The following is a 25,082-nucleotide window of genomic DNA, read 5'->3' on the forward strand; positions in this document are numbered from 1 at the left end:
AATGATACCATTCAGGTCTGGTATTAGGAACCCAAGTGTATTCGTGGCGCGCTGAGCATGGTTGGCAAATCCTTAACCCATTTCCTTGTGTTAAGTACAACATGTGCTATTTACGTATTTATTTAATATACTACTAGTCAACATGGCTTTGGCTTTGTGTGTGTACATACATGAAAGGAAATGGCTAAAGCAGCTATAAAACCACAATTTAAACATGTCATCAGTACACAAATAATCATGAAATTGATCACCTAAAAGCCTAAGAGGAAAAGGCAATACAATACATAAGGGATAAAAATCAATTGCAACTGTTAATAAAAAATACCTTTCGATAGGTTTTCTAAAATCTCTTGACATTTCATATAGAATTTAACCATAAAATACATACGTTTTGATCATTTCCTTCCATAAACATGTTCCACATACATGATTCCTTCAAACAGTCTATTTCATTGCCATAGGATTTGACATATTCGTTTCTCAGCATCTTTAGGCTTTCACAGTTCATGTGTTCAAGCGTTTCAATGACATTCACGCCGCAGAGCCGGCACATGCCTTCAGATCGCGGGATCTGTATTCTTGCGCCTACTACAATTGATGAACGCCCTAAATGATTTTTTAATGTATTTTAAGATCTGTGAAAATATGATTAAAATATGTTGACTATATTATCTTGACTGTGGTGATAGATATAATCTAATGAAATCTCCACTTTGAGAAATATTGTTGATAAGTAGCCCCTATGGTGTGATAGAGGTGTGTAGCTAGTGGTTAGTGTACTCTTTTGTCAGGTGTATTTCTCCTCACATACCACAGCCCCCTTTACAAAAAATTGAGGAACCCTTGTTTTGCTCAAAACACTTGTTTACCCTAGGTATCAAAGTTCCTGGTTGTGATTTGCCTTACAAGTTCTTTACAAGGGCAAAGGACTCCCTTCCCCTGGCCTCTGGGTTACCTGGAGAATGACTCCCTTCCCCTGGCCTTTCTTTAATGTCCACAGTGCACAACCCCATGGGGAATTGCTCCCTTCCCCTGGCCTCTCTTTCCCTTAGTTTCACAACTTCACCATACCAGGGGGAATGACTCCCCTCCCCAGGTTTTTCATTCTTTGTTTTGGGCCTGCTTGGTTCACTCTCCTATAGAGGCCAAGCCCGGAGGAAAACCATAAGCAAGCTTCCCTGGTTTCCTGCGCGGACCGCAGCCCTGTATTTCTCTGCTTCTCGTGCTGGACAGACTTGGTTTACTCCCCTGCCAGGTACTCCCACAAGGAAGATTATGGATGACTGACTCTTCCTTGGTTCTCTTTCTCTAGGTGGGGGTTTTCAGGATTCCCCGTAATGATAAAATCTCAGCTTTTTGGACTCTGGAATATTGACTCTGAGGGGAGGTCCAATCTTGCCCCAGATTTGTATGTTTTCTTTCTTGGTGCCCCTCAGCAGTTGCCAAGCCCATCGTCTTTCCCCACCAGCCAGCCTGTACACTACCTTACCTTTTGGGTTTAAGTTCATCTTCTCATGCTCTTCCAGTCCTGGGTGTCGGCTTCCTCCTTTCTTAGGTCTCTCGTGGCTTCTGCTGGCTTCCCCTTTGTAATGGTGTCTCTGCAGCTTTTGGGTCTCTTGTCTCGGTCTCTTGCAGAGCCCGCTGACTTCTCCTCCGCTACAACGGCTCCACAGCGTTTGGCTCCCTGTAGCATGCCTACCCGTTCCGGACCGTGGGGTGCGCCTCTTCTCTGAGGTTGGGTTACTGCCTCACCAGTTCTTTCTAGGGTCTTCTGTCGCTAGACCCCATTGAGATGCTTCTTCCTGCTTTCTTTCCAATGCCGAATAGTTCCTCCGCTCTGTTCCTCCTTGACCAAGTACCGAGTCCTTTTTCCCTTTTTGTTCGTTGCTGAAACAATCTGACATGAATGACTAGAATGTTTGAGTTTCGCAGAGCATTATTCACTACTCCGCGTCTCCTCGTCTCAGTCTTTCCCACACAAGTGTCACTGGGTAGCCCCAGCTCTTCCTCATCTCATTGGATGTCACACTGACTGCCATACACATATGCATGGGTTGGTTGAGTATAGTATTGGGGTATACATAGTAGGAGATCAAGAGGTGTTTGGGTGGAGTGGCCATATCATACTCTCCCTGATCCACAGAGGGGGAAATCTCTCCCCATGAGATCCTCCCGCTGAGTACCACCCCTTGGGGGACTATCGAGTAGCAGCCTTACCTCCCTGGCCTCATGGGAAGAAGCTCTCCGTCAGGGAGAGTTGACATCTCGGGATTCATCGCAACGTATAGATATTACTTGCATAATTTAGTAATAGTTAATTTAAGTATAATGGTGTAGTGTATTCTCTGGGGGTGACTATTGGGAATAACTGTACGTCACTACCAGTCTATCTCCACCCTTGGGTTCGAGATATTTCGACATCCCTCAGTTGTGGGATGTAAAACCAGCTAACAGTTGGTACTGGCGTAAAACCAGCTATTGATTATAAAAAGAATTTCCAGTGCGCACTGCACCAGTCGATTATGCACCTGGAAGCAGCTCTGAGCGTTCCGACACCAAAGGGACAGTACCTTGAACGGTTTGTAAAAGACTGAAGTGACACAAGTTGATGCGCAAAACTTTTGGTTCCACTTGTCACATTTCATTGATCCGCAGAGGGCCAACCAAATGCAAACCTAAAAGCATTTGCAGGGCCAAACCGTGTGAACAAAAGAGCATAGAGGCCGACATGGCAAAGCTAATCAACATCGTCCTAGAGGCAAGCAGATTTTTGGCACCACCCACCCCATTAAAACCCATCAACTACGCAGAGGGAAAACTAACACAGAAGGGGATTGCAGAAATCTGGGCTCCAAAACATACCCAGCCTTCAAAATTAAGGCTTCAAAAGAGCTCTGGACGTTCAGACACTAGCATTTTGACTTGGGGTGGGGCGGGCAGGGGGGGTGGAGCGGGGGGGTGAGGTTGAGCTTGAAGTTAAAAAGAGAAAACCATGATGTTTCTCTGATGCCATCAAGCCCTTAAGTCTGAACCCACAATGAAGAATGTATTTTGGCTCCTCTGGTAGAATACAACCGAGGGATCCACACGGATGACGCGCCAGGTGATAAGTTAGAGTTTGGGCTTCACGAGAAAGACCCTGGTCTGATGGAAGACCTTAAGCGGACATGAATAAGGTTGGGGGCTCCGACGAGAGACGGCGGGGATAAGTGTCCCTTCCTGAGGGTGGGGCCGCTCATAAAAGGAACTGTTCAACGAGCGGGTCATTCTTCTAATCGGGCATTAGACGACAAACCCACTGAGACGACCTTTGAATAGGCAGGCCACATCTGACAGGCAATCAGAACTGTCCTTTGCTGGGAGAAATCACGACATATTTTCAGCATCCGGCCAGGAGTAGAGCAGTGCTGTAGAATGGAGTCGCTGCAAAGCTCCTAGCCAGGGTCCCAAATATATTTGAGACATCCAGAACCTGATTCTTTTGAAGAGCTACGAAGGCACCACTCAATGAACTGGCATCCCACATCGGGCCACCTGAGACAGCGAGTGCAAGCAAAAGTCGGCCATGATGAGCCTCCGAGAAGCGGTGGCCACAGCTCTTCTGCCAGGATTTGAGGGACGTCGGTGGGGAGGAAGCAACATCATCTGAAGCACTTATCAGAAGCATGTATGTAGGTTGGAGAATCGACACGCTTTGTGTCATGTCTGCCAGCGTTACCTGACGTCTGTATGATTTAAAGAAAACGTGTTTGATGTAAACTACTGCTGCCACAAAGCGTATCGACTCTCCCACATGAATGACGTGGCAAAGGATTAAGCTAAAGATCCATCCCAGGCCATAGGATGTCATTTAAGGGAGGTGATCTGTTTGGCAAATATGTCAATTTATACTTTGGAGGAAAAAAAGGAGAGTGGGTCTGCAAATCCATGCAAGAATTCTAACACCGCTCTGGGTCCCACGTAGTGCAACACCGCTCTGGGTCCCACGTAGTGCAACATCACTCTTCGTTACACGTAGTGCGTGTTCTAGGAGAACAACATTCATCCAGAGGCAGTCATTCCATTCTTATACCCCACAATATCTCCTGCATCTGTGCAGGCAATCATGGATCTATGAAAGCCTCGTCAAAACAGGTTCATCCCTGTTCCTCCAAAACCATCGAGGACCACATTGACACCCTCGCTCCTGCCCTTGCTGATTTTTGCAACCACTTGTTTGCCTCAGGATCCTTCCCCTCCCCTTTGAAGCACTCCCTTGTGCATCCTCTTCTCAAGAAGCCCATAGCTGATCCTTCCTGTCTGGCAAACTATTGCCCAATTTCCATTACCCCCTTTCTGGGCAAACCCCTGGAAAAGCTGGCCATCTCTCAGCTTAACCTTCGTTCAGATTCTGTTGGTTGTCTCCATGACCACCAGTCTGGCTTCAGAGTGGCCAGAAGCACGGAAACTTCTCTCCTCAATATCCATGAAGATCTGGTCTCCAACCTTGATTCTAACATTCCCTCTGTCCTCATCCTTCTTGATCTCTCTTCTGCCTTCGACACGGTCAACCATACCATCCTGCTCAACCGTCTCTGTGATAATCTGGGTATCACTGATCAGGCTCTGGCCTGGCTGACCTCTTTCTTCTCTGATCGACCATCCCAGGTCCAACTGGGGTCTTTCCTATCATCTATCTTCCTCTCCACCTGTCGGGTTCCCCAGGGGTCTAACCTCTCACCCTGGCTTTTCAACCACTCTCGCTCACTGCATTGCCATTTTCTGCTCAAATTTTCAGTGCTACGCTGACGACACTCAACTCATTTTCCAGCTGCCCTCGGCCACCTCCTCTCCCTCTCTCATCTTTGACTGCCTAACTGCCATTCAAGATTGGTGTGCCGCCAATGATCTTTGTCTGAATGCCAGCAAGATGGAGATCCTCCTCATCGACACACCATCTCCATCCTTTTCCCTCACTCTCTGGCTGGCCTCCCTTGGCCCTCCTCCTACCCCTACTTTGCTTCTGCCTTTGCTCCCCTTCTCCCCTGCTGATCTTCTCTCTTGGCACTGTGCACCTGGCCACCCTCTGTCCCCTGGGCCCAGGTACCTGCTCACCCTGCCACCTTCCTGCACTGCCTCCTGGCCACCCCTTGCACTGGGGACTGTATCTGTACCCATACAGCCCCCCCTCCCCATTTTTCTTCTTTTCTGCACTTATTCAGATTTACCCAGTCTGCTGCCTTAAACACAGCACTTGCCACTTGCTGGCTGCACTACCACAGTTTCCCTCAATTTTCTATTTATTTTATTTATCTGCGCTCCTCGGCTTCTGCACTTTTCACTCTCCCCCTTCCATGCACTTTTTCCCTTTTCCCTTTCCCATGCACTTGTGCGTTCTCAATTTCACTGGGCCTAGTAAGATCGCTGTTTTGTTCTCCCCTGTTCCCCTCCCTACACTTGTGTACGAGCGCGATACAAATAAAATATATCATATCATATATCGTATCATATCATGGCTGGACTGTACCACAACACTTGCGAGCAATGGGCTCTAAAATGAGGGGTGCTTCCCAAGCTAAACAATGGCATTTGCTCATTGACTGCAACCCTGCTACAGCGTTTCCTTTAGGGGAAGACTGAAGTTCTTCCACAACACCTAGAAGTACATTCCTCAAGACACTACGTCATCCCTCTTTTCTAAAGTCGGAGTCGTATCTGAAACACTGCCAAAGATCAGACTAAAAATAGAAGTAACCGCTCCCTCTTGGATGTTTGTGAGTAAGAGACCATCTACCTCCCTCTCCTATTAGATGTGGTCATATCCCTGTGGATGAATGGTAACTTTGAAGACCTACCCTTCCAAGAAAGGCATCCGACAAGACACGACGATAGAAGTCCCTATACTGTGTCACGCCTTGACCTCACAAAGGCCACTAACTCCATGACCGTCCTCGAACTGGCCCATCCACGTTCACACTAAACATTCGCCTTCCAGGGTTCCCTCTCTCAGAATCAATGGGAATGTTCACCAACGTCCAGCTGCAGTTTTGGCAATTTTACGCAGTCGATACAGGTCAATGGTCATGGGTGTTGCTAGGTCTAGAAAAGATCCAGAGCTATGCTAATGCTAGGACTGTCATGACTCGGGGCTAGCTAGCCTTGTGGTTGTACCCCCTGAGCTTTTATCTGGGGCTACAACCAAAAGACCCGGGGCTATAGCCCCCCCAGACCTTCTAGCAATGCCGCTGTCAATCGGTATCGCAATGGTTGTTCCATAAAGAGGGCTTATTTTGTGCAGTGCCAAAAATCAAGAAACTGGATGTGATGGCTCCTGGAAAAGGAAAGTTGACTGTGAATTTTAAGAGGTCCTCTGATTCCAAATCGGAAGATCTAATTTTCCGGAGCAGGAATGAGCCCTAGAAAGAGCACGTAAGATTTGAGAAGCCGTTCCCCCCCATCTGCAGAATTCCTAATTTCCCACAGTTTGGAAATTCCCAGGAATGATCGGGTCCTGCATGTGGTAGCTACACGATGCATATTTGCACGTGAGGTTACCTTTGTAGTAGTAAGCCACTCAAAGTGTACCAGCCTGGATTATTAGTGGCTGTAATAATTGTTAATGTTTTGTAGTGCTTCATACCTCCTTCAGTTTATAAACAATGTGATCATCTGTGTCCACATTGCCCCCCATCCCTCCTTCCTTTGCAGAACCCCCAGAGCACCAAGAGGCCACGCAAGTGGCAGCAGTGCGTGGTACAAGACCACAAAACAAAACGTGACGCATTACTCCCTCAAGATCCTCTGTTTATCGATATCTGGCCGATGAAGTGCTGAGGCAACCTGACCAGGGTAGGGAGTATGTCTTGCCTGAGCTATCCTCCTGGCTTGGTCCAGCAATATGGAGAGCGGCTTATTTTGACAGCCCAAAAGGCGAGCAGATGTAAGAACATTGAGAAATCCAACGCTAGAGGTTTTCACTGTCGGAGACGCCTACATGGTAGGTGGGGGAGGGTGCACACAAGCAGAACGTCCGTTTAAGGAAAGAGTGGTGCGGCTGATTGCCACATCAATGTACTAGACTGAGACTGTGGGCACAGAAGTGAAAATGGTGCACAAATACTGAGAAAGGTGGCCATGACCAGGACAGACTATACCTCTGCCATGCATTTGATCATCAAACTGGGGCAGCACGTTATCCCCCTTGGCCAATAGTAACCCCACAAATATGGCATGGGGCAAGTGAAAGATTAGCTGGACACATACTTATTCCTACCACTGACAAGGAAGGAATGGCTGTCGCTGCCACAAACTCCAAGGGGCTTAAATACCCTCAAGGTGCTGATGGGTGTGACTGCACTTGAATAATACACTCCAGAGAATATGGTGCCTAAAGGGCCCTGAGGCACAAAGCCCCCTTTAGCAAATGTTTCTGACTTCCATCGCTCTCTTCACCCTCTCATACTAAGCCATATAAATAACACATCCAAATACTGATTGTCTTTTTAGAAGGGTTGGGGGTAATGGGTAGTAATGTCTTGGGCATATAATACATTGGTCCTGGATTGGTGCATGTCATGTTTACTTTGTGAATAATACAGGATTTCGTAGTCGTGAACAGAGGTGTTGCTGGGGAGGGGCTGGTCTGAAGGGGCTATAGCCCTGGGTCTTTTGGTTGTAGCCCCGGATAGAAGCTCAGGGGTTACAACCAAAAAGGATAGCTAGCCCCCAGTCCCGACAGTCCCAAAATGAGTGTAGCCCCAGACCTAGCAACACCCCTGGTCGTGAAAATTGATTGCTGGGCTTGTAATCTGATGACCTTGAAGATGGTACTGAAAGTCAGGTGCTGCCAGGTGCACCATGCCATATGTAGGCAAATGAAAGGCCTGCTGTCTGCATCATAGCACACAAAGAATTGCCACCTGGAACCTAGTACATGACTTCACACTACACCATGATACAGCTTGACACGAACAACAGGTGACATTGGTGGGTCAAGCAACTCTTGCACACATCTTTGCTTCCACACATCACACTCCACCACATGCTGAGAAAAGAGCCCTGGTTTAGAACCTTCACACAGAGGATGTGCACCGCTAATGCGTAATGTTACTTACCTGTAACAGTAGTTTTGCAACTTGATATGTTATATAGGTAATGACGGTGTGCTTTCCAGTAAGGTGAAAAAAGTTCACACAAAATAGACGTGAAAAGATTATATCAGTCACACAGTACAGGGAAACAGCCCTCTGAAGGTGGGTTGGATCGTTTAGGGAGTAATTCGGGATCGGTCTATTATTTTTGACACCTACACCTTTAAATTTGAGGAAAATTAGATGCCATTTCCAGATCAAGCCCCTAACTAGCAGGATTATATACAGAATTAAAATATACAACATATTTCAACCTGCCAAAGCACTGTTACAGATAAGTATCACTTTCACTTTCCTTAGGGGTGGGTGGACAAACTTGTTACACATCAACATCTGATCTTATGCCCACATAATTATTTAAAAATGGTACGATTGAGCTGCAGTGGGTGCCTGTAGGGAGGGGGGATTTGAAGGGGACCAGGTTGGCAAGATGAGTGAAGGCATTCTTTATGATTGAGGATGGGGAAAGTATGGACAGGGAGTGGTTGAGCTGCAGTGGGAGCCTGTAGGGAGGGGGGATTTGAAGGGGACAGTGTTGGCAAGATGAGTGAAGGCATTCTTTATGACTGAGGATGGGGAAAGTATGGACGGAGTGGTTGAGCTGCAGTGGGAGCCTGTAGGGAGGGGGGATTTGTAGGGGACAGTGTTGGCAAGATGAGTGAAGGCATTCTTTATGACTGAGGATGGGGAAAGTATGGACAGGGAGTGGTTGAGCTGCAGTGGGAGCCTGTAGGGAGGGGGGATTTGAAGGGACAGTGTTGGCAAGAATCGTGAAGGTATTCTTTATGACTGAGGATGGGGAAAGTATGGACAGGGAGCGATTGAGGGTCATCAACTTGACGTTATTTAGAAGAAAAAAAATAACTGTCCGAAATCCTGGATGAATTGTATTCATGGAAATATATTTTCACATTTAATGCAATCAAATCCTAACCAGGCGCACAGAATCCTACTTAATTGAAAGATCTTTCTCCCCCCAGAGGACAAATGACACTGGCCTACAAGTGAGAGATTGTGGCAGAGCGTTGGCTTGGGGCACTAAATTAGCTAAAGTGGACGCAAATGCCTGCGCAGGGGCCACTGGGCCCTACCCTGCAAACTGCCAATGATCCAAATGTTGAACGCAAACAAGGAACCCGTGTCTGCAGATGCCAGTGCTGCTGCACCCTACAGCCATTTTGCAGAAAGCACCGGCCATGAAGTCAGTGCATCCAAGTAAGCCGCAATGTGCAGAGTACGGTCTCCCAGCCACCGGCTCATAGGATAAAGGTCTATGGGTTCTCATGCTATACCTCAGTAACAAAGGTTCTCAAAAAGTGTCATATGGGGTGGGTACATTTCTAATCCAATGGATGAAGAAAGTCACTCAGTTACCAGTTTGGGACCATGGCCCTTACATCCAAAGAGTCTAACCATTGCATGGCAAAATAGGCCAGGCTGCAAAGGGATCCTACTTATGCATATAGTGCAAGCATAAATTCTTTACCGCAATAGTCCTAACATAGCATTAACTCCTTACACTGTCATGGCTCTCGACTAATTTGCATGTAAGTGTATTGTCACTTCAGGCAGAATGTGGGACTGTTGCTGATTGTGCAGTGTTCCGACTTTCCTTGTGTTTCGGAGAAGTATGAAAACCCTGTATGAGTTGTGCATGAACTCGGTTTCCCGGCTCTTTGTAAGCTTCTAAAATGTCCTCCGTTTCCCTGTTCCTTCCTCTGCAGTCCCATCATGGAAGCCTTCGGGAATGCCAAAACTGTCTACAACAACAACTCCAGTCGCTTTGGCAAGTTCATCCAGCTACACTTTTCCCAGCACGGACACATCCAGGGCGGCCGGATCGTCGACTGTATCCTTTGACGCCAGAAGGTGGCAGGGTATCGCAGGAGTGGGGAGGATTATGGGTCATGTCGAGGCCAAAGTCAGAATGTCGCATGAGTGTCCACGGGAACCTTAGGAGACGCTCCATTTCTCTCTCTAGAGAAACAAATTAATTTCTCACTTCACTTCCCACACATCACACCTCTTGCCCTTATCACTGAAAACAAAGGAACTTAACATACAGCGTGCTACCGTATGGGCCATATGTGGGATGTACACGGTTGATATAAGTATTAGCATAATTGACCTAAAATATTTGACCTAAAACATTTGATATATATATATTTGAGGCTTGTGGAATCTGCTTAGATCACATGCTGTGCATAGGCTGACATCTAGTGGAAGCTGCAGAGTATTAGTTTGTTTTTCGAAACTCGAAAATGGGCGTCGACACAGGGCGTGCCAGTAATACTATCCCTAGTGTGACGTCCACTGTACCCAAGATCCCTCACGCGTCTAGGATCCTCAGATTGTTTTTTTCCGTCATACTGGTTGGAAGCATTTTGCGGAGTCCCCTGGCCTTAGCCATACTTTTGCTAAAATATTAATTTATTTAGATCCTTCCCCATCCCAACGTCGAACTTCGTCGCTCGACGCCGGCTGGAGAAGAAATCGACCGTTGGCTGCTGCACGACGGATTTGGGCCTCGGAAGGCTTCTGGCCTCGGCCCGGGCCTTGGAAGGCCTCTGGCCTCGGCTCTGCAAGTAGGGAGAGTGGGGGGTTGTACATACTCTACACTCTTGGTATATAGGTACACCTTATACATTTCCTACACTTAACAGCCCGCTGCCTCAAGGTGCGTATGGAGGGTACCCCTTTTCATTTCTGCCCCAAGTGCAATCGCAAATACCCTTGGGTCGACAGGCACGCAACGTGCAATCTGCTTGCCGAGGGACCACCCCGAAGCGAACTGCAGAGCGTGTAGTGGGTTTAAACCTAAGACACTTAAGGACCGTTCGACAAAGTGTTGGGCCCACCACGCCAGGCAGGCGGCCATGGCAGCGTAGGGCTCCTTCAGCGACGGCAGCGACGCCGTACTTTTGGACGGCGAGGGCATTACGGCGTCGATAGACAGCCGAGCGCAAGACCCCGACCTCGGAAGGTCGTCTGGCAGGGCGGCTATGGGGAAGACCCCCGGCGACACAAGCGCTTCACACACCACACACACTAAACACACAAAGTCCAACCGAGACTCGGCGACGTCGAGTTCTCGGAAAGAGGCACAAACAGAACGGTCCGATTCAGTGTCCTCTGGGCGCTCTCGATCGAGATCGCCGCATGACTCCAGGCAATCATCCACTCTTGCCAAGAGTGCCTCGCTCCTTAGGCTAACAGAAGTTCGATCGTCGGAAGATGAAGACGACTTCCATCCCCAGGCCGCGCTCCAGGAGTTGGAGCCCGCAGTCAAAATCAGCAAGGCCCCACGCTCGAAGGACAGGGACCCTACCCCCGATCCTCGACGCCAGACGTCAAAAAACTCCGGAGCCACGAAAGGACAGGGAAAACATTTTTCCACTCACGGGGAGGGGGGAAAACAGCAGAAGAAGCAGCCTTTGCACTCTTCCACACCTGTGAAACACACCACTCCCCCTAAACAGACGGACAAAACCAGGTCTGCTGATATGTCTAAAACCAGCAAATCTACTCAAGATAAATCCCAGAGACTTACTGAGAGAGTCATTCCCAGTTCCAAAAAATGGTCGAGTGAAGACATAGATAGGGTCATGTCAAGGATGTCTTCTTTGGCTGATTTTTACGATAGAAATCCAGAACATTTCCTTTTGTATGATCCACAAGGGGCGACACCCTGCGAGGTACAACCATACTCAAGACCATACTCACTGTATCAAGGAGAGGCTTCCTTTGGTGAGGACCAGGAATTTGGCATGGTAGAAGAGCAAACCGGGACGGGCTACTATGGGGGATGATGATGACCAAGAAGAGGAAGACCCGGAAACCTACAGAGTAGATTCACCGGTAGAAAACGAAGCCCCGGTTACCGACTCCCCTGTCGATAACCAACCCCTCCTAAACGAGGTTCTCGCACGTGCAGCAGAACATTTCCATATTGACACCCACGGTGTCCAGGAGGAGAGGGACTTCGCAGAAGAGTTAGTGGGAGAAAGGAGTCCTGTTGCCCAGACCATCCCTATCCTTAAGTCCATTCAGCGAAGAATAGACCCGTCCCTGGTGAACCCGAACCTCACCAGAGCAGTCAATCCCAGGGTTGAAAAACTTTTCAGGGCAGCCCAGTCTGACCCTCTCTATATAAGAGGACATCTGAATCCAGACTCCCTAGTGGTCACTAACACTCGTAAGAGGGCTGGAACACCCTTATCGTCCGAAGCTCCTCCCGACAAAGAGAGCAAAAAACTATATGGTTTCGGCAGGAAAGTAGCCTCAACGTCCGCCTATCAAGCAAGGATTGCAAACTCCACCACCCTGTTGGCCAGCTACAACTGCCATCAGTGGGAAGAAGTCGCGGCACTCATAGCCTCTGCTCCTGAACCTTTAAAGGGCCAGTTAGCTCGGATTTCCGCAGAGGGTAGAGCAGTGTCTGGTTGCATTTTGAAAGCAACCTTTGACGCCGCGGACAACATAGGCAGATTGATGGCAGAAGGCACTGTTATCAAGAGACATGCGTGGTTACGGCAGTCTGGTTTTAAGGCAGAAACCCAGGCATCATTGTTGGACAAACCGGTGGAAGCCGATCTGTTTGGTAAGGCGGTCGAAGACGCACTGAAGAATGCAAAGGACGAATACGAGACACTCAAGTCCCTTGGCCAGTTAACCAATAAACCCCCTAACCAGAGAGGGAATAGTAATTTTCATCGCCCACGCGGCCAAAATTCCCAGAGAGGATCTAACTATTCCCTGGGGCAGGGTACACAGTGGAACAACAGCCAACAGTCTACCCAGGGTTACGGCAGGGGTAATAGGAGAGGTCGTGGTAAAGGCAGAGGCAGCCCCAGCAAGGGAGGCGGCACGCCTCCACCAAAGCAGTGACGCTCAGTTCAGGGTCCCTTCTCACGCCACCCCAGTAGGGGGACACATTTCCAACTTCACCCAGGCTTGGGAAGGGATCACATCAGACAGATGGGTGCCGTCAACAGTATCCACAGGGTACTGTATAGAACTACTGCAGCGTCCCTGGAACCATCCTCCACGACAAAGAGTACACTCTTTAGAACATCAGAAGATTCTCCTCGAGGAGATCGCCATTCTGCTAGAAAAGGACGCGATAGAACTCGTCCCGGGACACCAGGTAAACAAGGGTATTTATTCTACTTACTTCCTTGTGCCAAAGAAAGATTTGACAATGCGCCCAGTATTGGACTTACGGCCTGCCAACAAGTATGTCAAGCCCCAAATGTTCCGTATGACTACGCTACAAGAGGTAATCCCCCTCTTAAAAAAGGGGGATTACATGGCAACCTTGGATATGAAAGATGCTTATTTTCATATTTCCATGTTCCCAGCGCACAGAAGGTACTTGCGCTTCAAGGTGGACAGTCGACACTACCAATTCAAGGTACTGCCCTTCGGGATAGCTTCAGCACCAAGGGTATTCACCAAGGTACTGGCAGTGGCGGCTGCACACCTATGGCAGGGAGGCAATCCCGGTGTACCCTTATCTGGACGACTGGCTCATAACGGGGGAAACCCCAGGAATTTGCAGGACAAACATTCAAAGGACTATCGACCTTCTCCACGAGTTAGGCTTCTCAATCAACGAGAAAAAGTCAAGCCTAGTGCCAAGCACCTCCAAACAGTTCCTAGGAGCAATCCTAGATACTCAAGAGGGGTTGACCTTTCCTTCAGAAGAAAGAATTCGGAATATACTACTGCAAATTCCGCATTATCAGTCCGGTCACCAAATAACGGTACGCAAAGCAATGCGTTTTCTGGGCATGATGGCGTCATGCATTTACCTGGTCCCCCGCCTGCGCATGCGTCCCATGCAGGAATGGTTGGCGAAACAGTGGTCTCAGGCAAGTGGTCAGTGGGACGATCTAGTGGTCGTTTCGCCAACACTAGTACAAAGCCTTCACTGGTGGACAAGAGAGAATCTCGCACAGGGGAAACCCTTTTATGATCCCGAAGTACAGGCAGTAGTCACTAACGATGCATGTCTGACGCGGTGGGGAGCTCACCATCTCCACCACACAGCTCAGGGTCTCTGGTCTCCCTCAGTGGCCAAGAACCACATCAACCTGCTAGAGCTTCTGGCAGTATTCAGAGCGCTTCAAGCGTTCGAGCCCCACCTACTAAACCTGTCAGTGCAAATCCGGACGGACAGCACAACAGCCATGTTCTAACTGAACAAGCAAGGAGGGACTCGTTCGCCAAATCTGTCCAAGCTTGCCCAGAAAATCTGGATATGGGCACTCAGACGGAACATCTTCCTGTCATCACAACATGTTCCAGGGGAGCTCAATTCCATAGCGGATGCTCTGAGCAGAGACTCCCTCCCAGAGGAACACTAATGGGTTCTACACAGAGAGGTCGTAGAAGATATCTTCTCTCAGTGGGGTTTCCCCACTGTAGACTTATTCGCCACAAGCGAAAACAGACAATGCCCAGGATTTGCATCCAGGTTCCCCCAACCAGACTCCCAGGGGAACGCCCTGTGGATGAACTGGTCAGGGATGTTTGCGTACGCTTTTCCACCAACTCCTCATCAGGAAAGTGGTGAACAAGATGAACAGAGAGTCGATGACGCTCGTCCTAGTTGCTCCCATGTGGGCAAGACAACCGTGGTTCCCACACCTACGCAGGATGGCGGTGTGCGAGCCCATCAAACTTCCAACCTGGTACAACCTACTGTCCCAGCACCAAGGTCAAACAGTGCACCAGCAACCCAACTCAATGAACCTGGCAGCATGGCTCCTGAGGTCATAGAGTTTGGACATCTCAATTTGCCTCAGAGATGTATGGAAATCCTAAAGGAATCTAGGAAACCAAACACAAGGCACTGTTACTTTGACAAGTGGAAGAGGTTCGTTATCTGGTGCCAGAGTAGACAAATCAACCCTGTTGATTGCACTCCTTCCGCTATTGTTACATACATGCTCCACCTGCTAGATGCAGGATTGGTTTTTAACTCCCTGAAAGTACACCTGGCAGCCCTGTCGGCATACACCACTTCCCATAGCAAGGTCTCGTGGTGGAAAGTACCAGTAGTTAAAGCCTTCATGGAAGGAGTAAAGAGACTTCACCCTCCTATTTCAAACCCACCACCAGGGTGGGACCTTAATGTGGTGCTAGCCAAGCTCATGGGCTCCCCTTTCGAACCCATGCATAAAAGCAGTCTCAAACACCTGACTTATAAAACGGCCTTCTCAGTAGCTATTACTTCTATAAGAAGGGTCAGTGAAATTCAGGCTCTGTCAGTGCAGGATCCCTTTTTTACTGTCCATAAAGACAAACTGGTTTTACGCACACACCCTAGGTTCTCACCTAAATTTATATCAAAATTCCATGTAAACCAGTCCATCGAGCTTCTGGCTTTCTTCCAGGACCCGCAAAGCTCGGCTGAGGTGAAACTACACACCCTAGATGTGCGTAGAGCGGTCCTCTACTATGTAAATAAAACCAGACCGCTAAGAAAGACAGATCAACTGTTTGTCTCCGTAGCTACAGGCAGAGAGGGGGATCGCGTCTCTAAAGGTGCCATCTTGAAGTGGATTATTAACTGTATCCAGCTGTGTTACTCACTCTCTGAAAGAACTCTGCCTTTCACGCCAAGAGCCCACTCTACTAGAGGCATTGGGGCCACTCTGGCTTTCATTGTAAATGTACCCCTTGACACCATTTGCAAAGCAACTACTTGAAGCAGATTCCACAAGCCTCAGAAGGGATACATTACTCACTGTAATCGTATTTCTGATGCTTGTATCTGCTTGGATTCACATGCGACCCACCCTTCCTCCCCTCTGAGAGAAGGCGCATGATTGCTTGTAGTCTTACCTTTCTGTCTATCTGCTTGGATTATCTGTACTCACGCTACTCCTCATGCTACCTCATGTCAGAAAAAATACAATCTGAGGATCCTAGACGCGTGAGGGATCTTGGGTACAGTGGACGTCACACTAGGGATAGTATTACTGGCACGCCCTGTGTCGACGCCCATTTTCGAGTTTCAAAAAACAAACTAATACTCCGCAGCTTCCACTAGATGTTGGCCTATGCACAGCATGTGAATCTAAGCAGATACAAGCATCAGAAATACGATTACGGTGAGTAATGTATCCCATATGGTTCAAGGTAAGTGGAGGGTTGCAGGGTTTCTGAATAAAAGGTCAAATTCGAGGAAATGTGACTAGGTCAAATAGACCCAAACCCTTCTATCGACACAATGGATTCCGATCCGATACCACTGACTCGACACAGGCAGTCGATTCAAGAGACTGTAACTCCCAACACAGAAAGAAGTAGATATTGCCTTAAAAATCACACATTGGTGCTTCCCAAAGGAGAGGTCAATTGCTGAACAAAATGGTAAGGGGTACGTTTCTCTCTACGCCAACATCCACAGAATTTACCAGGCCCAGAGAGAAAGAGGAGTCTGGGTCTTTTCCACAGAGAAACCAGAGGTCGGGAACTCCCTAAGAGAAATCATGGGGAGATCCCACCCCCACATTTGTATCCGGGGAAGGTTAAGTTGTACATTGGTTACCATGATAGACCCCTCTGTGCAGATACATTTAAGGCTAATACCCCGCTCTCACTTAGAAATCGAGGTAAAATGCTGAGAACCCCCACATTACCTGCCTTAGATGTAGACCACAGATATTTCCTCCAGCACAATAAAAGATGGATGCCTGCCAGTGTAGGAATTGTGGGCAGACGCCGCGCTACTAGAATAAGAGGCCGCTCAAGATGTTAGTCCGGCCCCATGCATGCAGGGTTGCCCCAGTACTCTATCCCGCTCGCGTCACAAACTGTGGGAGATGCCTAGCCTGCTACAAAATGGGAGGTTGGTCCTCAGTATTTAGGTTTGACTTTACTGCGATGTGCACTGAAATCATTACACCCTTAACGCACCTCTGCAGATCTCCTGGAAAAGGTGAGTTGCAACGCCGCCAACGCTGGGGACCAGGGCGCATTACGGCCAAGTCCTTTCCAGATGCTGATCTTTTAAATCACGCCCATGTCCATGTGTCCTATTGCTCCCCTACTCCGTAGTCTTCCATAGATGGTTTTTGGGGTGTGTCAACCCGAGTCCCTTCTATACCACCATCCACTGTAATGCATGGATTGCCCAAGACCACTCACACATGATCTGAATGATTTCTTATGAGGTTTGTGTGGGGTCTACCATTTTTCCAGGCCTTCTTTTTTGTCTCTAATATTCTGTGTATTTCAGAACCGGGTGGTGCGCCAGAACCCTGCCGAGAGGAACTACCACATTTTCTATGCGCTACTGACCGGAGTCCAAGGGGAGGAGAGAGGTAGGGACCGCTCTACTCATGGGATGTTTTCATTTGCATTTTATTGAATTTATCTCTAAATTACAAAACACTGCTCATAACAGTACAATAATAACTACAATTGTTAATATAGTATTGCAAAGGGAGAGAAAAGGTGTTGGGTTAAAGGTAAATTGAAATTAGAAGAATCAAGTCTGATGGGAAGTGGTAGCTGGTTCCAGAGTGTATGAGCCAGAAGCAAAAAAGAATGAGCGAGACGAAGCACAATGAGGTTTAGGAAGAAACTACAAGAAGAAAGTGAGATTGGTAGCAGAGAGAACGAGATGGTCGAAACGAGAGATGAGGAGCCGGACCATAGATGCACTTGAAAACCATATAAAGAAAGTGAAAGAGGAGATGAGTGAAGCAGGTGTAGCAGAGACAGAAACAAGGAAAAGAAAGTGAAAAAGGAGATGAGTGAAGCAGGTGTAGCAGAGACAGAAACAAGGAAAAGAAAGTGAAAGAGGAGATGAGTGAAGCAGGTGTAGCAGAGACAGAAACAAGGAAAAGAAAGTGAAAGAGGAGATGAGTGAAGCAGGTGTAGCAGAGACAGAAACAAGGAAAAGAAAGTGAAAGAGGAGATGAGTGAAGCAGGTGTAGCAGAGACAGAAACAAGGAAAAGAAAGTGAAAGAGGAGATGAGTGAAGCAGGTGTAGCAGAGACAGAAACAAGGAAAAGAAAGTGAAAGGAGATGAGTGAAGCAGGTGTAGCAGAGACAGAAACAAGGAAAAGAAAGTGAAAGAGGAGATGAGTGAAGCAGGTGTAGCAGAGACAGAAACAAGGAAAAGAAAGTGAAAGAGGAGATGAGTGAAGCAGGTGTAGCAGAGACAGAAACAAGGGGAAAGACCAACAAGGACACACATAGACTTGTAGAGCGAGCGAAGAGGACCTTACCAATGAGTAGGGAAGTTGTGGTAGTTTACACGCCGTATATTTGGAATTTTGGGATGTGATATGAGAATGTGGAACGCAGGCGTTGGAGTTGAAAAGTGGGGGCTCTGCTGTTGGCTGGAGTCGGCGCTGCAGGGTCTTTTGAGTTGAGGATCTGGGACATGTAGTGAGTGGGAAGGGGTATCGGCCGAAGGAGGACACCATGAGGGCGGTGAAAGAAGAGCTGGTACCTAAGAATAAGGATGAAGTTGGAGGATTTTTGGGTCTTGCTGAATTTTACAAGTTTGTTGAGAATTTTGCTGTAGCATCGGAACCCATTCGCAGACTTTTGAAGAAGGGAGTAGAATTTGCTTGGGAGGAGGGAGTGTCAGAGGGCTTTGAGATTATAAAAGATTAATGTGATGCATGGGATTTGGGAGGGTTCACAATGGAGGACGAGTGGGCTATTACACTAAATGCCACTGTGAAGGGGTTAGGAGCTGTTCTTTCCCAGGGCGTTGGGAGAGAAGAAAGGACAATTTGCCATGTATCTAGAGCGGTTACGGAATGTGAGAGTAGATATTCGGTGATAGAGAGGGAGTTGCTGGCATTCGTGTGGGGAACAGAACATTTCAGGAACTAGGTTTGTGGTAAGCAGCTCTTGGTGAGAACGGATCATAAGCCGCTGGTGGAGGTGCTTTCAGTAAAAGGAATGACGAGGGCCACGCCCAGAATCGCCTGGTTTTGCTTGAGAGTATAGGAATATGATCTTAAGGTGGAGTATGTACCTGGTGTTTTGAACAGTGGAGCAGATTTTCTCTCAAGGGCGCTGTTGGAAGGGACAGAATGTGTCGAAGTGGTGAAGGAGGAAGAAGGACTTATGGTAGCGTTCCTTGGGTAGGTTTTTGTGGATGAATATGTGGTGATCAAGAACGAGGAGTGGAAGGATGGTTTGGTGGAGGATCCTGTGCTTGGTAAAGTAATGTGGACGAAACAGGGTTGGCCTGTAAAAAGGACTTTTCGGATGATGTGAAGCTGTACTGGGAAATTAGGGACCAGTTGACTTTGGAAGATGAGGTGTTATTAAGAGGAAGAGTGTTGGTTGTACCAATGTGTTTTAGGGAACAACTTATTAGCAAAGCGCATGAAGCGCATTCTAGTGCAACTTGTACCAAGAGGAAACTGAGGGTGTTATAAGGAGTAGTGCGCGCCGCAATTGTAATAAAGGCTTTGAAGACTCACAGACAGGAATTGTTGTTGCCGTATTTGCCTGAAGGGGCGTGGGCAAGGGTGGCCATTGATATTCTGGGTCCGTATCAAATGTTTGGGAAGGAGCACAGGTTTTTGATTGTTCTGGTAGATCATTTTTTAAGGTGGCCCGGAAGGGCAAGTGGGTAAAAAGAATTTCTAGTGGCGAGATAATCAAGTTTCTGGAACAAGTGTTCAGGAGGGAGGGTTTCCCAGTGGAAATGTGGAGTGACAATGGTACCAAATTTTAAAGTGCGCAGATAGCAGAGTATGTGTGGAAGAGGGGTTTCAAATGGAGGTTCACGTCCTTGCATAGGCCTCAGTCTAATGGTGTGGGTGAATGTTTTAACAGGGTTTTGGTCGGAGTGATCACAGGCAGTGAGGAATGGTACAGAGGTGGAAGAAGTGGTTCAGAGGTTTTTATGGAATGTGAAGGTATCTCCCAATGGGGTCACTCACGTGTCACTGTTTAGGATTATGAGAGTCCAACACAGGCCCTAATCCTGCATGGGTGAGCAAGATGATTACAGGTGGTGATGTGGCAGGGAGTGCTCAGGAAATTGCAGTTTGATACCAGGTTGAGGGAAAGGATGTGTGAGGCAAAAAGGAGAAAAGTTCTATGATGCGATGTTGGGACGCAAAATCAAGGCGAGGGTTATGTTGGTGGTGTGGGCTCATTTGGGGCTCATTTATGTTTCAGTTCGACATTAGAATGCGCTTTATGTTCTGCTTTGTTCTTAATGTAGTAAGCACATGTGTGCCCTTGTTTAAGTTCAAAGCTTTTTGTGGGGGGGAGATGTATGGTAGCTTACACACTGTATATTGGAATGTTGGTATGTGATATTAGAATGTGGAACACGGGCATTGGAGTTGAAAAGAGGGGCTCTGCTGTTGGCTGGAGTCGGCGGAGTTTGGGGGTGTTTTGATCATGTGAGAATTGATCGCAGCAAACTTTGGGAATTGATCGCATGCAAGCTGTTTTTTTTTTCAAATGATCAAAACCACGACCCACACAACCCCACCCCCCACCCCCCACCCACCTTCCCTACTTACCTGTTAACTCATTCCGGTCCACTTCTGCCCTGTTGCATCAGATCTGTCCCTCTAACGCGGGTCGGATCCGACAAAGCAGGGTCCCTTTTGCTTTTTTATTTCCCCCCGGTCCCCTTCCTCCAATATTGAGGAAGTGGGGGACACTCCCTGCAATCCCCCAAGGCTAATACATACTGATCACGGGGAGCTGGGGACACACCCGCAACCCCGCTCCACATGTTAGGTATGTATTGGCCAAATTGTTTGTTTTTATTCTGTCGAATGGTGCAGGCCAAATAAAAATGAACAAACATACTAATACCGTCGGGGCTGTGAGGTCTTTTACAGTAAAGTTTACCTCTTTATAACGTGGGGTGCATTTAAAGGCCCTCAACAGAAATCCCTTTCACCTGAAAAACAGCATTTAAACACTGCCACCAAAAACGGCCCTGCTTTACTTTTAAATCACATGAGGGGCAGGTTTTCATCACTACAAGCAGAAACGGCTGTTGCTTTCCATTTCACTTGAACAGCAGCCCTTTAAACACTGCAAACGAAAAACGGTGTGGCTTTTTCTTTTATTCACGGCAAATTAAAGAACCAGGTGGAAGGGGGCCGTCCCATCATTGTCAATGGACCAACAGCAAATGCAAACTTGCTCAAAAAGGAGAAATCAAAGAATCCTGTGACCTGCAAGACAGGATTTTAAACATTAGCAGCAAAAAGCCTGCACACATGTGAAAATGAAAACACGGCTTTAAAAGCCACAGTGGAAAGACAGCACTGCTCACGCAGAAAAATGTCAGGGAAATATGCTGTGGGGGGTTGACCAAAGCAATGTACATTATGTTTCAACCCACGAGACTCCAGTCACCTTTTAAGAGAAACTTATGACAGGAAAAACCATTTCAGGCTAAGGCAGGAAACTTAACATTCAAAAGCCCTGCTTCCCACTGGAAGTCGCACCTACCAGTGAACCATCCCAGCAGGGACATCTCTATGGGGGGGGTAAACGTGGCATGTGCCCCAGGCCCCTGATCCTGGTGGCCCTGGAGGGGGCCCCCAGAATGATCCTGAGTGTCATGACACTTGTGTGAGAATAGCATGTGCCTGTGCCAGCCTGCCTGCAGCAGGAGGCACGGTGACGGGGGCACTGCGCATGGCTGGCTCCCCCTCGTAGGGCCCGGCCTTGACTTAAAGGTCAATGATCCTTCTTTCCTTCCTAAGTAAAGAAGTAACTAAGCAACATAGTACTCTAGTCTCCTCTCTGCCCCCAACCCCACCGGGATTTCGAGTAGTAAGTTGACAACAACCACTTTTGGATCATCATAAATCATTGCAGGCCATGGCTGGGCCTGGGAGGGACCACATGCAACAGCCAATGAAAACGACCATTCTGACGATACTATGCAGTAACACAGAATGTGCAGTTTTCATCAGCTGCTGTGAAATGACGTGGTGACGTGTTGTTGCCACAGGAAGCAGCGTGGCGCCACCTTCTCACGAGGTGTCTAGGCGTGGCGTCGGTCAACCGTCTTCACTCTCTTCTTCAGACAGAGCCTAGAGCCTGCCTGCTGCTGCCCGTGTGTGCGGGTGCGGCCTACCAACCTAGTTGGGCCGCTGGTGACTGACTGCCACTGTCTGCACTGTCGCAGTAGTGGGTAGTGCTAGCTAGTGTCAGTGTGCACTGACCATGCACTTGTCTGTGCACCAGCACCCCACAGCTGCGGCGGCCACCCCACGTGAGTGACCCACCTGAGAGAGACAAGAGGCCTCGGCAGCCGAGCCAGTGAGCTGAGTGCCAGTCCGACGAGGGGACGACGACTCTGACCAAATTAGGTAAGTGCCTGCAGCCAATGGGCAGTGGTCTTAACTTTAAGTGCAGTCAGGAATGTAACGGAAACGTCCATGTCCTCGCACTGCAGACATTCGCTGTAACGTAAGTCATAACGTTCAGAGGAATGCATGTCACTCAAACATTTCATACTTTTTCGAACCGCACATGTATTTTATTAGGAAGAGGGCGGCGAGTTAAGGAAATATGTATGCATTTTTAATAGGAATTTCATTTGGAGAGGTTTTATAATTTCAATGGTACTGTACAGCCTGGGTAGAGCCGATCCAATGTGCCATCATAGAAATGGGTTTACCTTTTCTGGAGGACGAATTGCAGATTGAACCTTTGCTTTTGCGGTTTATAATATGTTCTAATGAAAAGTTTGTTGGGTGATACCCCAGCATAGAACATTGTCACACAACAAATGTTTTCAAAGGGCACACTGGAAGAAAGAGCTCAGAAATACAAGTCTCATCCCAGTAACACAATGGATGTGAGAAGTTGGCTGTAGGAGTTAGAAGTTGGTTTCCAGGATGCAGCATTCTCTCTCAATAGAGCCCTTCTTCAGTCTCTTACTTGCCAAGGTGCTTCAGGCATTTTACTTCTAATCCTGACATACAGCTTTACTGTTTGGATTCCTCTTGCTCCTTCCCTGCTTCCAAGATCCATTCCTCCTCCAGATATGGAGAGCAGGTTTCTGGCGGGTATTTTTCTCGACTAATGTGTTTTCTCATGTTTGCTAGCCATTAGCATTCTTCTAGTGTCTTCCCATTTAGAAGGCATGGTCTCCTGGGACTCTTGCATGGGGAAAGATTTGGTATTAGACATCCTTAGGGCACGCAGACATTGGAAGTCCTCCCTGGTCTGGAATACTGCATGTGGTTCTTCTTTCACACTATCACGTTTGATGATCTTGCCATCTATGCCACATTGAGTTTTTCAAATGGCTGCGGCTCGTCCCACCTGCATTACCTGGCCTCAACCATAGACAAAAGACTTCAGAGAGCATTACTGTGTGCTACATACAGATGTTAAGTAGAAAAAGAAGGTCAGGTGCACACTCTAGTTCCCAGTCATTTAATCCTGATGCAAGTAATAACAGGGTTAAATCCCAAAATGTTCAAAAAATACCAGGGCTAAATCCAACATTTTCTTTTTCTACATTCAGATGTTGATCCATAACTCAATCCAGAGTCCATAAAAAATATGTCATTGACGTATTGTTGAGACTTTCAAATAAATACTAATTTTAAGCATTAGGATGAGGAATTGATTCATCAACCAGGTGATTTTGGTACTGGGTCAACATTTAGCATATTAATATGTAGCATTCTTACATACAAGTTGTTGCGTGGCATGCAATGCATGGTGTTACTGTGATGCAAGAGAGTACAGAGTAACAGTGGGTATATAAAACAAAAGGTAAAGCATATTGTGTCACGGGGCGGGGTACCCGTGTGTTTATGTAATCTTTTCATATCGATAAAATATGGGTGGGCATGGGGCCATGCGATGCGCTGCCTTTTTGGAGAGGAGGTGGGGTGCAGGCAGCACGCTGCGCATCCTCCTCCACCCTCGAGTTCTAGGAGGAATCGCAGCTGAGAAGCCCCATCAAAAAGGAGGTTCTCTGACCAAGCAGCATCCCTTCCCCTCTGGCAGATGATCCAGAGGTCCCCCAACAACGATCTTCCTAGAATTTCATGGACCAGTTTAAGCGCCCATGTTGCCAACGCTCCTCCTCACCAGAAGTGGTGAGGGGCGCACAGACATTCACGTTGAAGAGGCCTCTGCCCTTTCATCCACCTAAAAATCACAAGGCAGCCTCTCTCGCGACATTCAAGCCATACTAGTGTGCGCCCGCATATAAGAATCAAGTCTCCGAAACGCAAGGCAAGGGCATACATTTTCAACTTAAACACAAGATATTCAACTAAACATTTACGAATATGCACCAATTTGCACATTTCCGCATGATACAGCGCATCTGTCTATCCAGACACGGAGAGATGCTGCAGCGATTGGACTCTCCGCACACCTGGGTGGGTGGGTGTGATCCGAAAAGGTATGTGTGGATGTGGGCCTTTGCAGCACTGGAACTCGGCTCATTTCTATTCGGATGCCCATGGCCTATGCACTATTTTGAAAGCGTTCATTCCAGGAGGCTTTTGTCATTCTCGTGCATTTGTGCATGTTGGACCTGCTCGTTTGCCGCCTTCCCAATCCCAGCCCCACAGCCAAGTGTACCACCATCACCGACAATGCGTTTTATTTTATTATAATACATGCCATGCTTTACAGTTCGCATTGCATTGTGCCCAGGGAACAGATCACAGATGTATAATGTTTATATTTTATTAACAACTAGATAATCCATTTAAAGCTTAGAGGATTATCTGTTGAATTGGACTCGAGATATGTAATCCCTTCATTATTCACATTGGGAGGGGGCATGGGTGTCATGTTGCGGGGGCGACAGCGACATGGGTTTGGAGGGCGGTGGGATTAGGACATGGGATTCGGGGGCTAAATGGGTTTCGGGGGGGTGACATGAGTTTCAGGGAGGGGGCCTAAGGCTGTCTGTGCCCCGGGCCCTCAAAACTATTAAGATGGCAC

The 25,082-nt window shown here is 47.8% G+C and overlaps 1 protein-coding gene across 1 annotated transcript in view; it reads left to right on the top strand.

Annotated features, from left to right (window-relative positions):
* The window catches only part of LOC138489261 (unconventional myosin-X-like), a 788,454-nt gene that overhangs the window by 359,451 nt on the left and 403,921 nt on the right, over nucleotides 1–25,082 (top strand). The window contains exons 6-8 of the mRNA XM_069616957.1: nucleotides 9,854–9,978; nucleotides 17,066–17,079; nucleotides 17,380–17,464. Coding sequence (XP_069473058.1) covers nucleotides 9,854–9,978; nucleotides 17,066–17,079; nucleotides 17,380–17,464 — 224 coding nt within the window. The remainder of the gene's footprint in view (nucleotides 1–9,853; nucleotides 9,979–17,065; nucleotides 17,080–17,379; nucleotides 17,465–25,082) is intronic.

Source organism: Ambystoma mexicanum, chromosome 9 (genome assembly GCF_040938575.1).
Source record: "Ambystoma mexicanum isolate Mex_15411 chromosome 9, UKY_AmexF1_1, whole genome shotgun sequence".
Lineage (NCBI taxonomy): Eukaryota > Metazoa > Chordata > Amphibia > Caudata > Ambystomatidae > Ambystoma > Ambystoma mexicanum.